Consider the following 15,733-nt stretch of genomic DNA (forward strand, 5'->3'; position numbering starts at 1 on the left):
TTTATCGGTTCGAGTCTTAGTGTTCAGACCCCAACCAAACACGGAATGAGTACAGAAAGTAGACTAGGACAGACCCATAGATTGACATTATGAGTTTGTCCTGATCACATGACACAGCATGCACGCCTCCCGGCTCATTATTGTGATTAGTGGAGGTCTGAGCACTCAAGACACCGTCCAATCAAAATTTTTGATAAGTCTCTACGGCACAGAGACATATTAGAGAATAATGTAGAGGTTGTTGTGTATGCCTTGTGCTTACCTGTTTTGGCAGATGTGGCAGGCGTTAGTTTTCAGTCATACTGCAATTCAATTTTCAAATAATTTACTAATGCTGCCTACATTTCCCATAATTCCTCTGGCTCTGCAGAGAGATGGTGTTGAGTCTTATCAATGCACCTTGTCATCTAATTATCTGGCTAGACTCCAGTAGCTGAGACTCATAAGTGGGTTGAGGTCAGTTATCTTCAGTTTTGACGTTATATTATTCAAAGTGCATTGTGGTTCAAGTGATTTGACATCTGGGCTGTACATACACGATCAGGGACGAGCACAGAGATTTTGGGGGGCAGGGGCTCAAGTTAAAAAAAAGAAAAGGCACTTATAAAAAAAAAATCTTTGTAAATACCATACATATCTTAACACAACACAATTCCTGAGGTAAGGGACCTCCAGCAATCATGTCAGCTGAATGAGATCTGCATCCAATCAGTGAAGGCATTATAGGGCAGGTGCATTAGGCTAAGTTTCGACATGTTTTTTTCTGGCCCCAAAAAAACGCAAGAAAAAAAAAAAGCTGCATTTTTCTGTGTTTGGCGTTTTTTCTGCCGTTTTTTGCCTTCGAGTGGAAATTGCTTTTTTGGCCCCTTTGACTGTTTTTTTTCAACATTTGGGTACCAAAAAAAAAAAAAGGATGCAGTAGGGATGGGGAAAAAAATACGTATTTAACTAAATTTATAATTTTTAGAACGAAATTTTAATTAATTTATAATCTGGGATCAATTTATGTGGGCAGGCAGGGAACTAAAAATATAGCCGAAAATAATAACAATTTAGAAAGGGACCATTTAAATGTATAAATACTATATTTGTAAAAATTTATTTTGTTAAAATTTTTTATTAGTAAGGTCTTAATAATGTGTTTAATAGAGTGTGTTTTTGACATTTTTTTTTTCCCTTTTATTTTTTAGGTAGTACTACTCCCAGCATGGAACACAGTCCATGATGGGAGTAGTAGTACCTGAACTACTAGACAGATCGCCCTAGGTGTCCCTCCTGACACCTGATGCGATCATCCATAATATAGCAGAGTTGCGGAACGGCTCTCTACAGCACTCTGATCTCTGTACTATACACCGGCCAGTGATGAGAATAGAAATTCACATCACTGGCCGGTGTATAGTACAGAGACCAGAGTGGTGATTGGCTGAATGGTGGCAGCCAATCACCACTCTGCTATATTATGGATGATCACATCGGGTGTCAGGAGTGACACCCGCTGTGATCTTTATTTAACTGCAGGTACTACAGGCACACTCTGCTCCATGCTGGGAGCTGTAGTACCTGCTGCATTAACAGACAGATTGCAGCGGGTGTCACTTCTGACACCTGTTGCGATCTGTATATTAATGCAGGTACTACAGCTCCCAGCATGGAGCATTGTGTGCTCCATGTTGGGAGCAGTAGTACCTGTAGTTAAGGAAAGATCACAGTGGTTGTCACTTCTGACACCCACTGTGATCCTCCTGTATAATGTATCGATGCGGCGGCCACTCTTCTATGGTCCCCTGCACTGCCGTATATATACACCTATTCATATTTCCCGCAGACAGTTGTGATTGGCTGGAACCATCTGGCCAATCACAGCTCTCTGCAGGAAATATGAATAGGTGTATATATACGTCAGTGCAGGGGGCCATAGAAGAGCGGCCGTCCGCATCTATACATTATACAGGACGATTGCAATGGGTGTCATATAGTGATACCCGGGACGATCTGTCAATTAGTACAGGTACTACTACTCTCATCATGGAACAGTGTGTTCCATGCTGGGAGTAGTAGTACTACCAAAAAATAAAATAAAGAAAAAAAATGTTTAAAAAGTTAAAAACACACACACACACACACACACACTTTATTCGATACATTATTAAAATACATTACTAATAAAAATAAAAAAATGTATTATAACAAATATATTATTTTTAAATTTAAATGGCCCCTTTCTATATTTTTATTATTGTCGGCTACATTTTTAGTTCCCTGTCCACCCACATAAATTGATCCCTGTTTAAAAATGAATAAATATTTTGTTATAAAAAAGATACATTTCCTTAAATACAATTTTTTCTATCATTACTGTATCATTTTTATTATTATAATTTTTTAATGGTACTCTACAAAATTTTATAAAAAAATAAAAATAAAAAATAAAAACGGATCTCCATCACTTTTTTGGATTGCTAAAGAATAAAAACTGCTGGCAAAAAACGCCAAAGTTAAAACCCACATGTCGTTTTTCTTGGCATTTTTTTTTACTCATTAGACTTCTATGGGAGAAAACCACCACGATTTACAGGGGGAAAAAAACGCCATAGGCTCAACATGCTGCGACTTTGCAAAACTGCCAAGGACTGAAAAATGCAAAGTGGAAAAAGAATTTAGCGATTTCTCATTGATTTACAGCTAACACCTGGCTGCAGGGTTTTTTCAATGAAAAAACGCCATGGGGGCCAATTTGGCGTTTTTTGGGGGAAAGCACACCAAAAAAAATACAAGTGGTACCTTAGCTTTAAAAGGGCAGGGGCTCAAGCCCCCTTTTGAGTCTGTGTGTACACGTCCCTGTAATAAAATCACAACTCGGAGGAGTGTGTGCAGAACAGTTCCCAATGGTTAATTACCGTATTTTTCCCCCTATAGGACGCATCGGCATATAAGACGCATCCTATTTTAAAGGTGCAAAATCTAGGAAAAAAAAGATTCTGCACCCAACAGTGACCTTTAACCTGCAGACCTCCAGATGTTGCAAAACTACAACTCCCAGCATGCCCGGACAGCCAACGGCTGTCCGGGCATGCTGGGAGTTGTAGTTTTGCAACATCTGGAGGTCCGCGTTGAAGACCACTGGATAGGAGGTAATACTCACGTGTCCCCGCCGCTCCGGACCCGTCACAGTTGCCCTGAATGTCGCTCCATCGATGTCACCGCGTCCCCGGGGTGTCCCCGACGCTCCGGACGTAGTCTTCCCCGGGATCCATGCTCTCTGTCGCCGTCATCACGTCGCTACGCACGCCGCACCTATTGGATGACGGGACGGCGTGCGCAACGACATGATGATGTCGAAGGAGAGCGCCAGCCATGCAGGGGATCCCGGCACGGAGCAGACACCGAGGAGGCAGGTAAGGTCCCTCTCGGTGTCCTGTAAGCTGTTCGGGACGCCACAATTTCACCGTGACGGTCCCAAACAGCCCGACTGAGCAGCCGGGTTAGTGTTATTTTCGCTTCAGACGTTGCGGTCAGCTCTTATCGCCGCGTCTGAAGGGTTAATACAGGGCATCACCGCGATCGGTGATGTCCTGTATTAGCCGCGGGTCCCGGCTGTTGATGGCCGCAGGGACCGCCGTGATAGGGGTGTATTCGCCGTATAAGACGCACCAACTTTTCCGCCCCCAGTTTTGGGGAAGAAAACTGCGTCTTATACGGCGAAAAATACGGCATGTTGACTCTTTTAATGTGTTCAAGCTATGCATATTATAGAGTTGAGCGATGGAAAACATATATAGTAATATCGGTCCCGTGTCTGTGGATTTTTATTTTTCTACAGGGGAGGAAAGGGATATCCATGTTTTGAATTGGTTCACACAATATATTTAGTTAAGCCGCCTATCAGATGAATGAGACAGAATGGGGTCATTTCACAAGACTGATTTCAGAAGTAGTATAAAAAAAAATGTATATAAAAAAAAAAAAAAAAAAAAAGTAGATCTCCCTTTCATTTCCCTCTGCTGCAAATAATTGAATCCATACTTCGCAGAGTTTAAAAGCTTTTGCGGAAAAGAGCGGAAAAAAGAAGCCCTGACTTTGAATGGTATGATTCCAAGTGAGCCGGTTTTATCATTCATCCACAACACAAAGGAATGAAAATTATCAAAAGCGAGAACATCCAATGTTATTGGACTCGTTTGGAAAAAAGTCTGAAAATAATATAGTATAAAAAAAAAATACAGATTGGAAAAACTTCCAAAAGTAAATAAAAAAAAATAAAAAAATTAACTAGCAAAATAAAACTCCATTTACTGTGGAAAACATAAAACATTTCCTTTCATCTCTTCATAATCTTCATAACCCACGTAAAAAGCCTTAAAACGGAAGAAAAGAGTTTAAATGGCGAATTGATTCTCGTTTTTACACCTTAACCCTTTTATCAGCATTCATCAGCGCTGCATTTAGAGGTTATTTTCATATGCAGTTTTTTTTTTTAGTCTGCAGGTATTTTTTTTTTGTTTATTAGTTTCCAGCTCAAAAGAGGCCTTTTGCGTTTTCCGCTGCGTATTTAAAAGGGGCGGGCTCTTCTCGGCTGTCCATAGCAGATTTTTTGCGGCGGAATTTACGCTGCGGAAAATACGCCGCAGTCCCTACTGACTTCAATAGGGCTTGCGGCAGATTTTCCGCAGCGTAAATTCCTCCGTGGAAAATCTGCTGCCGACAGCCGAGAAGAGCCCGCCCCTTTTAAATACGCAGCGGAAAACCCGCAAAAACTAAGAGCGTGTGAACGCACCCTAAAATCAGTGTCAATTGTAAAGGACTCGTTCACATGGGCGGATTTACCAGCAGAATGTTTCACGCTGCGAGCTTGAATGTGGGCAGGCTGAAACATACTGTATCTCACAATAAAATCCACCTGTGTGAACGAGCCCTAAGGGTGCATTCATATACATGGAATCCGCAATTGCGTAATGGCAATCTGCAGTTGCGGATTTTACAAAGCAGTTAGAGGTACATAAGAATTGCCTTTTAAAATCTGCAGCAGATCCAGTGTATGGTATTGCACCCATATGGCGTATTTTGTTGCGTATTTGCTGCTGTGTATTTTCTTTCCCATTGAAATCAATGGCTAGCAAAATATGCAGTTGATTTTGCTTCCCATTGACTTCAATGTGCAGCAAATACGCAGCAAAATACGCCATATGGGAACGTACGCTAAATGTGATAATTGTTTTTTTTTCTTTTTTTTTGTATGGGCCAGTTTTCTAGGGGGAAGGGGAGAAAAGAAAACCATTGTACAACTGTTTCCAAACTTTTTTTTTTTTTTACACAACTTATCTCTGAGTTTTTTCCTGGTGGGCGCTACAAAAAATTAGCTTCAAGCATTGATAGATTTCCACCAAAGTTTTAATCTTGGGGTAAACTTTTGGAACTTTATCATAAATCACTATATATGTTGAGCATGTTGCAGTGAATTGTGGCACAATTTTAAGCAGCCTTCAAACTGAAAAAAATGTGCGACTTTTTGCGAGATGTACGTAGCTCACACTGACTTTAGCTTTTTAACAGGGTCTATATTATGTAAGGAATTTATTAAATGCAACTTTTAATGTTTTACTGCAATAAAAAAATATCACATGCTGACGCCACAGAGGAGGCGGTTTATTTAGAAGGTTAAAGGGGTTCTCCACCATAAGGTGATTTTAGTACGTACCTGGCAGACAGTAATGGACATGCTTAGTGTCTGACCGGGGCGCTGCAGAGAGGAGAACGCCGCGAGCGCTCCGGGGAGGAGCAGGGACCCGGAGCGCTCGCGGCGTTCTCCTCTCTGCAGCGCCCCGGTCAGACCCGCTGACCGGGAGTGCTGCACTGACACTGCCGGCGGGGATGCGATCCGCATAGCGGGACGCGCCCGCTCGTGGGTCGCATCCCAATCTACTCACCTGTCCTGTTACCCGGCTGTCACGTCCTGGCGTGCGTGGCTCCGCTCTCTAGGGCGCGCTCGCGCCAGCTCTCTAAGATTTAAAGGGCCAGTGCACCACTAATTGGTGCCTGGCCCAATCAGTGTAATTAGCTTCCCTGCTCCATGCCTATTTAAACCCACTTCCCCTTCCTGTCCTGGCCGAATCTTGTTGCCTTGTGCCTAGTCAAAGCGTTTCCAGACCTTCTGCCGTTGCCCTTGACTACGTACCTTGCCACCTGCCCCGACCTTCTGCTACGTCTGACCTCGCCTCTGTCTAGTCCTCCTGTCCCACGCCACTCTCAGCAGTCAGTGAGGTTGAGCCGTTACCGGTGGACACGACCTGGTTGCTACCGCCGCAGCAAGACCATCCCGCTTTGCATACCAGTAGCAACTTAGAACCAGTCCACCGGTATGGTCCACGCCAATCCCTCTCTGACACAGAGGATCCACCTCCAGCCTGCCGAATCCTGACACTTAGGAAGGATCTTTGGGCTAAATGGCTATGTTGTGAGATTACCATAACACTGTGGCTAGTTTTTTTTGAACTGGTATTTCCAGTTCGAGTTTTCTTCTTTTGACTACAAATCCCATAATTCCATTTTCCTCCCTCCCACACATCAGCCAACCCACCCATTGAAACATAAATGAGCTGCATCCATTCAAAAGACCTGTGGTTTTAAATCAGGGTGCCTACAGCTGTTGCATTAGTTGCAGATTGATCCCTCCACCCATTGAAGCAGACAGGCTCCCTGTCATCAGCTGACTAGTGAGTCAGGTCTCAGCCGCATTGCAACCTGGGAAAAATCTGAGACAACAGTCATTTTGTATGCTGTTAAAAATAAATATTGGGGTGAAAATCACAGAAGAATTGTGAGAAAACCGTCACACACAGGTACAGACACTATATTATGAACTACACTAACTTTAAAGCCCCTGTAGCATATTCAAATAAAAAAAAATTCCTGGAATACCCCTTTAAGTTTAGTTACAGTGTATTATATGATTTATCAATATAGCAATGATAAGGAATTCAGCAAACTGGATCAAGGTAAAAATATCTTCTTTATTAGACAAAGTTAAAACGTAGTCCACATGACATGTAGAAATGCGCAACAGCCTGACGAGTTTTGATCCACAGACCTTAATCCTGTCTATGATTAAGGGCTGTGGACCGAAACAAGTCAGTTGTGTGGACTACATTTTAACTTTGTTTACTAAAGAAGATATTTTAACTTGGATCCAGTTTGCTAAATTCCCTGTCACTACTATATTGATCTACTTTAGGCTACTGTTCCTGTCCATTAGTGCAGACACCTACCAGGAAAAGTGTAAGAGCTGGTTTTGATTTTTGTTATGTATGATATGATTCATGTACTTTCTGCGCACAGAACATAAAACAGACGAAGCTTCATACTAATGATTTATTACAGGGCTCTCAATAGCTTTTGCGACATACGCTGAGCACAAGAAACTGAGCAAATGATCGATTTCCCCCCCATGTTTTTTCATCTTCTGGTTCAGAGACGTGCGCAATTTTTTTTGTGAGAGGTAAGCTCTTTTAGTGTATTTATTTTCTGTTTTTGTTGTTTTATTTCTTCTGATCTAGATGCCATCATCGGGTCCTGGACAAATCAGATTCCAGTGGCTACTCAAAGACCTGTAGAACGAAAATAACGCAGCAGCCGTGGCCGGGCATGTACAAGGCAATGGAATCATTTTGCGGTCTTGCAGACCATGAAACGGCTCCATTGCCTCGTGCACACACGGCCATGGCTGTAGCCTTATTTTCTTTCTACTCTGCCGGAGAGTATCTTATTTTAATAGATTAAAATAGAGAATTACATATTAGAGGCGAGTGCCATTTATGCCATTTTCTCTAATTTATATTTCTGTAAATATTTTCAATTTCCTGATTTCTTATTTTTCAATGGTTAAACAGTGTCTCCTTAATTTTGAAATCATTACCCCCAAACCACCATTCCATAAAATGTGACATGCAACATACAAAAGGTTGAGGACCTCTGCTATAGAAGGTAGATCAAATACTCTGGATTATCAAAAGATCGGATGGGGGGGGGGGGGAGAGAGGAGAGAAAGTTTATCATTGGTTTTACCCTTTGTTTATCTTTCAAAAAAAAATAAAAAATAATAACATTTTCAGCAATGGGTGATTTGTGCAAAAATAATGCTACTTTTTCATTTTCTTTCAAGAATTGGGAAATTGCAAATATTTGCCACCACATTTTGAAACTCGCTTGGTAGATCTACACTTATTAGCTATTAATGAAGAACGTGAACCTCTCTGATAAATAGGGAGGAAGTACACGAAACACGCCTGAAGCATATGAGGGGAAAAAAGAAGTTAGACAAGAATGAATTCTCTCAAGTGCCAAAAACTTACCTGTGGGGGTAAAAAGCTTTTTTACAAAAATCTTTAATACAGTGGCCCCCTTACATACAATGGCCCTGATATATTGTTTCCACTTATGATGGGATCTCAGAGCCCATGGTAAGTTGAATACAGAATAAACTTACAATGCTATGTTGGGATCATCAGCAGCTCCCTGACTGCCGCTGGGCTGCTCAGTAAGGTCCCTGTCATGTCGCCGCTGCAGCCGACACCCCAATGCACATCCAGCAGAGACACAGTGAGAGGTAGGTATTCACGTGTACCAGGCTGTCTGCACAGTTTCCCAATCTGGGCCAACCCCTCAATGACCTGCAGGAAGAACAGCAGGAGGATTGGCTGGTGGTGCAGGGCACTGATCCAATCACCAGACTGAGCCGTCCTCCCTCTTCCCCACATCAAAGGGACATCACAGACCCTCGAGGTCCAGCATTACTGTAAAGTGAAGAAGGTTTGCTGCAGTGTAGAAGTCCAGTCCCAGCAAGCTTTGAAGTCTCCCACCCAGACCAAGATGCTGTCCCAGTAGGTACAGTAAAGTTCAAACACACATACAAACTCACACATACACCCCACACTCTTTTCCCATTCCTGTGCCCTGATTGCTGCAGACCCTTAAAGGGGTAATCCGCCCCTGGCATCTTATCCCCTATCCAAAGGATAGGGGATAAGAGGTCAGATCGCCGCAGTCCCGCTGCTGGGGACCCCGGGGATCGCCGCTGCGGCACTCCGCCATCATTACTGCGCAGAGCGAGTTCGCTCTGTGCGTAATGACTGGCGATACAGGGGACGGAGCAGCGTGACGTCATGGCTCCGCCCCTCATGACATCACGGCCCGTCCCCTTAATGCAAGTCTATGGCAGGGGGCGTGACGACCGCCACGCCCCCTCCCATAGACTTGTATTGACGGGGGTCGGGTCGTGACGTAACGATGCTCCGGCCCCTGTATTGCTCATCATTACGTGCAGAGTGATCTCGCTCTGTACAGTAATGATCGCGGGGTGCTGCAGCAGCGATCCCCGGGGTCCCCAGCAGCGGGACCCCGGTGATCTGACATCTTATCCCCTATCCTTTGGATAGGGGATAAGATGTCTAGGGGCGGAGTACCCCTTTAAGTTCTGCTGGAATTTGTAGTACTCCTTGCAGTTATGAAGCAGTTCTTTTTAAAGTGGAAGTCCAGCGTTGTTCTCCCGCCTCTTCAGCAAAGTTTGTCATGGAAAGATGTTGGACATGATGGAAGGCCCTGACGCAGAGGCAACCGTACAGATGTTCACCGAGTTCCAATCACAAGCCCTTTTGTAATTATTAGGGCTCGTGCACGGGACTCGCTAAGCATCAGTACATATGCCTCAGTAACCCACCCGTAATCATGTTCAGCACCTTTCCATGACGATCTTCACAGAACAGATGGGAGAGATCCCAACAGTCTAGAAAGTTTCTAGCTGCTCCCTTTAGACTCAAAAGTAAGAACGTGGTATATTTGCACTATTTTTGTGCTTATTTTTCTTCTTTCTTTAGGTTCTTTTACTTTAGGATGACATTTTGGTGGCTTCAGAACCAATTACCAGGTTTCCATAGAGTTATGGACTCACAATGGTTTCAACATACAATATTTTTTGTTCCAGGATGACCATTGTATGTTAAGGGACCACTGGACAGTGATCCCTCAACTTACAATGGCCTCAGGTTATAATATTTTCGGTCTTTTCTGGATAATTGTAAGGCTGGCTTCATATCACGATTTGAGTGTCTGCTGCACAGATACGATTTCAGAAGCACAAATCGCCTGAAATCGTATCTGTGCACGATACGGAGCCATTAACTATTATGGGGCTGCGGACCCAATTGTAGTCTGCTAGTGACTACGATCTGGTCATTTTCTCAGCATGTCAGATTTTTGACACGGACTGAAAATTTGTGATGTGAAGCCAGCCTAACTGTAAACCAAACTTCACATACAATGCTATGAACAGTCCAGATCTGTGAAATGTGTCAATGGCTGGAAGAACCGACCAATCAGAATGGACATTTCACTGGTAAAACCCCTGTATTACTGAAGTGCATGCACTGACTGGTGTCTGGTAGCGCCCTCTACAGTACAGGGAGGTATTACATGTTCTGTACTCTTTACCTGTACCAGGGTTAGCTGCTCCTTTGGACACCAGGTGAGGGCAGCTCCATGTTACTTTTTTAGGACATTGTGTTCTGTGCAGGACCCTGAAGAAGCTCCTGTCTAGAGATGAGCGAAATTACAGTAAATTCGATTTGTCACGAACTTCTCGGCTCGGCAGTTGATGACTTATCCTGCATAAATTAGTTCAGCTTTCAGGTGCTCCGGTGGGCTGGAAAAGATGGATACAGTCCTAGGAAAGAGTCTCCTAGGACTGTATCCACCTTTTCCAGCCCACGGGAGCACCTGAAAGCTGAACTCATTTATGCAGGATAAGTCATCAACTGCCGAGCCGAGAAGTTCGTGACGAATCAAATTTACTGTAAATTCGCTCATCTCTACTCCTGTCCTCTACATAGACAGTGATTACAGCTCCCAGCAGATCTTTATTACTTTTACATGTAAGGATTTGTTTTATCTGTATTAGTTATCTACCATATTTTTTGCCGTATAAGACGCACTTTTTCTTCCCCAGTTTGGAAGAAAAAGTGGGGGGAAAAAGTCGGTGCGTCTTATACGGCGAATACACCCCTATCGCGGCGGTCCCTGCGGCCATCAACGGCCGGGACCCGCGGCTAATACAGGACATCACTGATTGCGGTGATGCCCTGTATTAACCCTTCAGACGCGGCGATCAAAGCTGACCGCCGCGTCTGAAGGGAAAGTGACACTAACCCGGCTGTTCAGTCGGGCTGTTCGGGACCGCCGCGATTTCACCGCGGTGGTCCCGAACAGCCCGACTGAATAGCCGGGTTAGTGCTTACAGGACACCGGGAGGGACCTTACCTGCCTCCTCGGTGTCTTCTCCGTTCAGGGATCCCCTGTATGGCCGGCACTCTCCTTCCTCGTCATCACGTCGGCGCGTACGTGCGTTGGCGTGCGTACCGACGTGATGGCGGCGACGGAGAGCAGAGGGGACACGTGAGCATTACCTCCTATGCAGTGGTCTTCAATCTGCGGATCTCCAGATGTTGCAAAACTACAACTCCCAGCATGCCCGGACAGCCAATGGCTGTCCGGGCATGCTGGGAGTTGTAGTTTTGCAACATCTGGAGGTCCGCAGGTTGAAGACCACTATTGGGTTCAAAATCTTAATTTTTTTAGATTTTGCACCTATAAATTGGGTGCGTCTTATACGCCGGTGCGTCCTATAGGACGAAAAATACGGAACTTATTTTTCTTTAATCCTCACTTTTTCCTATTTTTGGATGACATTTTGGTGGCTTCAGGACCAAATGACCAGGTTTCCACAGAGTTATGGTCTCAACATACAATGACGGTCCTGGAACCAATTCATATAGTATGGTATGTTGAGGGATCACTGTATAAACATAAAAGTATCTTCTCCTATAAAATGTAGGGGGCGCCTCAAATGAATGGCTCTCCTTTCTGGCTCCTAAAATCGTAGTAGGGCATACAGAGAGAAAGTGCCTTTATAAGACAACCCTATACAAGTATAGGGGGAGATTTATCAAAACCTGTCCAGAGGAAAAGTTGCCGAGTTGCCCATAGCAACCAATCAGATCACTACTTTCACTTTTGAAAAGGCCTCTGAAAAATGAAAGAAGCGATCTGATTGGTTGCTATGGGCAACTCAGCAACTTTTCCTCTGGACAGGTTTGGATAAATCTCCCCCAATAGAGTTTTCCCATCCTATCAGATGACTTCATCAAAAGGTCAATTCTACTCACAGGTTGCACAGACCAGCAATGACCTGACGGCGAGCTCACAGGGCAGCTTCCATTTCTTGGACACTCTTGAGGTAACCAGCGGCAGGATGATTTCGGCGGGAACATAATACTGAATTGCATAGGTCACAAAAATCCCAAAGCAGTAAAGAGCCTTCACCAGCTGATAAAGCCTGAAAGAGAGCACAAGGAAGGTCAGAATTACAGCAAGTGGTCCTAAAACACAGCATACAGTGGTGGTCTCCAAACTGCGGACCTCCAGATGTTGCGAAACTACAACTTCCAGCATGCCCGGACAGCCAACGGCTGTCCGGGCATGCTGGGAGTTGTAGTTTCGCAGCATCTAGAGGTCCAGGGTTTGAAGACCACTGGCATACGGGGTAACTGCACTACAAAACAGACCCGAAAATCCTTTCCATTATTTTAGCACTCACTTTTTGGGAAATCAATATTAACACTTAACCTTTCATCAAAAAAACTTTTGATATATTATAGATTAATGTATGCAGAATAACTTTCCAATAGTAGGTTATTAAAAAATATGCTTCTTTCTATTTAATTTTCCACTTTGAAAAAAGTCTCCCTACCAGCCCTTTTTTTTAATAGATTTCAGACTCATGCAGGAGTCCTAAATCTCAGACTGCAGCCGGGACACCGACAAGCTCAGGACTGCTCCCTAGCAGTGAGCAGTGCTGTTTGTCTGTGTTCCGGCTGCAGTTTGAGATTTAGGACTCCAGCATGAGTCTGAAATCTATTAAAAAAAAGGGCTGGTAGGGAGACTTTTTTCAAAGTGGAAAATTAAATAGAAAGAAGCATATTTTTTAATAACCTACTATTGGAAAGTTATTCTGCATACATTAATCTATAATATATCAAAAGTTTTTTTGATGAAAGGTACCCTTTAATGACTGGGCCAATTTTAGTTTCTGCTCATAATTTTTCTTTTTTTTTTTTCTTTCTCTACTAAAAGCGCAAATGTAACTTTTTATTTTTCAGTCTACCAAGCCGTATAAGGGCTTTTTTTTTTTTTTTTTTGGGGGGGGGGGGGGGGGGGGGGACTAATTCTACTTTCTAATGAAACATAAAAATTTAAATAAAATAAATATATAATAATAATCTAAAAATTTTAATCTCCAGGACCTTTTCCCACCCATTGTTTGTTGTACTCTGGTGCCTCCATTTTCTATCTTATATATTTTTGATTATAAATGATCTATTTCTTTGTTTAATAAAGTTTAACATTTTTAAACTCTATTATCATTTCCTCTGTGCACAATTTTTTTCTTTGTATTGAGTGCACTACTACTTACTTTTATGTAAGGTATCTCTTTTTTCGGTGTTCATCTTCTTACATGTGTATCATTTAGTGGGCCATTACATGTACACAATTCTAGTAAAAGTAATATTTTATACTAATATATATATATATATATATATATATATATATATATATATATATATATATATATAATATATATATACCTCATAGGATGAATTATTTAGTCTTATTCGTATATTGATTTTCACCTAGGGAATTCCTGCCAAGTCACTGTAGGGGGTGACGGCATATCTTGGTTCCCCTTTCTCTTGTAATTTTTTTGGGGAAAAAACAAAACATCATTTTGGAACTTTTGGGGAATTTTGACTTGAAATTGTGCAAGTTACAGTAATACTGACATGGTATCTGTATTCTTTAGGTCAGTATGAGTAAAATCAATTAATATCGGTTTCGACTTAATATATAAATTTTTCCTAAAAAATGGTTTTATTCTGGCCTCTATAACTTTCTCATTATTCAGTCTAAAGGTGCTGTGGCAATTTTTTTTGGGTGCTGTGATATGTATATTTCATCAGTACCACTGCTTTAGATCGGACGTCTTGATATACAGTCATGGCCGTTAACGTTGGCACCCCTGAAATTTTTCTAAAAAATGAAGTATTTCTCACAGAAAAGGATTGCAGTAACACATGTTTTGTTATACACATGTTTATTCCCTTTGTGTGTATTGGAACTAAACCAAAAAAGGGAGGAAAAAAAGCAAATTGGACATAATGTCACCAAACTCCAAAAAATGGGCTGGAAAAAATTATTGGCACCCTTTCAAAATTGTGTAAAAATAAGATTGTTTCAAGAATGTGATGCTCCTTTAAACTCACCTGGGGGAAGTAACAGGTATGGGCAATATAAAAATCACACCTGAAAGCACATAAAAAGGAGAGAAGTTCACTTAGTCTTTGTATTGTGTGTCTGTGTGTTCCACACTAAGCATGGACAACAGAAAGAGGAGAAGAGAACTGTCTGAGGACTTGAGAACCAAAATTGTGGAAACATATCAACAATCTCCAGGTTACAAGTCCATCTCCAGAGATCTAGATTTGCCTTTGTCCACAGCACGCAACACTATCAAGAAGTTTGCAACCCATGGCACTTGTAGCCAATCTCCCTGGGCGTGGACGGAAGAGAAAAATGTATGAAAGGTGTCAACGCAGGATAGTCCGGATGGTGGATAAGCAGCCCCAAACAAATTCCAAGGATATTCAAGCTGTCCTGCAGGCTCAGGGAACATCAGTGTCGGTGCAAACTATCCGTCGACATTTAAATGAAATGAAACGCTATGGCAGGAGACCCAGGAGGACCCCACTGCTGACACAGAGACATAAAAAAGCAAGACTACATTTTGCCAAAATGAACTTGAGTAACCAAAATCCTTCTGGGAAAATGTCTTGTGGACAGATGAGACCAAGATAGAGCTTTTTGGTAAAGCACATCATTCTACTGTTTACCGAAAACAGAATGAGGCCTACAAAGAAAAGAACACAGTACCTACAGTGAAATATGATGTTTTGGGTTGTTTTGCTGCCTCTGGCACTGGGGGCCTTGAATGTGTACAAGGCATCATGAAATCTGAGGATTACCAATGGATTTTGGGTCTCACTGTACAGCCCAGTGTCAGAAAGCTGGGTTTGCATCCAAGATCTTGGGTCTTCCAGCAGGACAATGACCCCAAACATAAGTCAAAATGCACCAGAAATGGATGACAACAAAGCGCTGGAGAGTTGCATCATAAGTATGATTATATAATACTTAGTGATTATGATTATATGCAACTTTAATTCTTTTACTCAAACTAATTTATATAATTTAACCGGATATGACTATGCAATCTCCTTATAATTTTTCTATTCAATTTTATAGATAGATAAACCTATAATAGTATTGAGTGTTTGTTCGATTCTAATTCTATACGGATATGATACATTGTTTTGTAATGTTCTTTTGGCCGGTTTTTGTTTCCTTTGGCCAACATTTCTTGCAAAAATTTTCTCAAAAAACAATAAAAATCATTTAAACCTGAAGTGGCAGCAATGAGTCCAGATCTAAATCCCATTGATCACCTGTGGAGAGATCTTATAATTGCTGTTGGGAAAAGGCGCCTTCCAATAAGAGAGATCTGGAGCAGTTTGCAAAGGAAGAGTGGTCCAACATTCCGGCTGAGAGGTGTAAGAAGCTTATTAATGGTTAT

At 42.3% G+C, this 15,733-nt stretch overlaps 1 protein-coding gene across 9 annotated transcripts in view; it reads right to left on the minus strand.

Moving 5' to 3' along the window:
* SLC36A4 (solute carrier family 36 member 4) overlaps positions 1-15,733 on the minus strand; it is a 312,597-nt gene that overhangs the window by 234,341 nt on the left and 62,523 nt on the right. For all 9 annotated transcript variants that reach the window (XM_056561444.1, XM_056561448.1, XM_056561442.1 and 6 more), the window contains exon 10: positions 12,213-12,382. In XM_056561444.1, the coding sequence (XP_056417419.1) occupies positions 12,213-12,382 (170 nt within the window). The remainder of the gene's footprint in view (positions 1-12,212; positions 12,383-15,733) is intronic.

This window comes from Hyla sarda, chromosome 2 (genome assembly GCF_029499605.1).
Source record: "Hyla sarda isolate aHylSar1 chromosome 2, aHylSar1.hap1, whole genome shotgun sequence".
In the NCBI taxonomy this organism is placed as follows: domain Eukaryota; kingdom Metazoa; phylum Chordata; class Amphibia; order Anura; family Hylidae; genus Hyla; species Hyla sarda.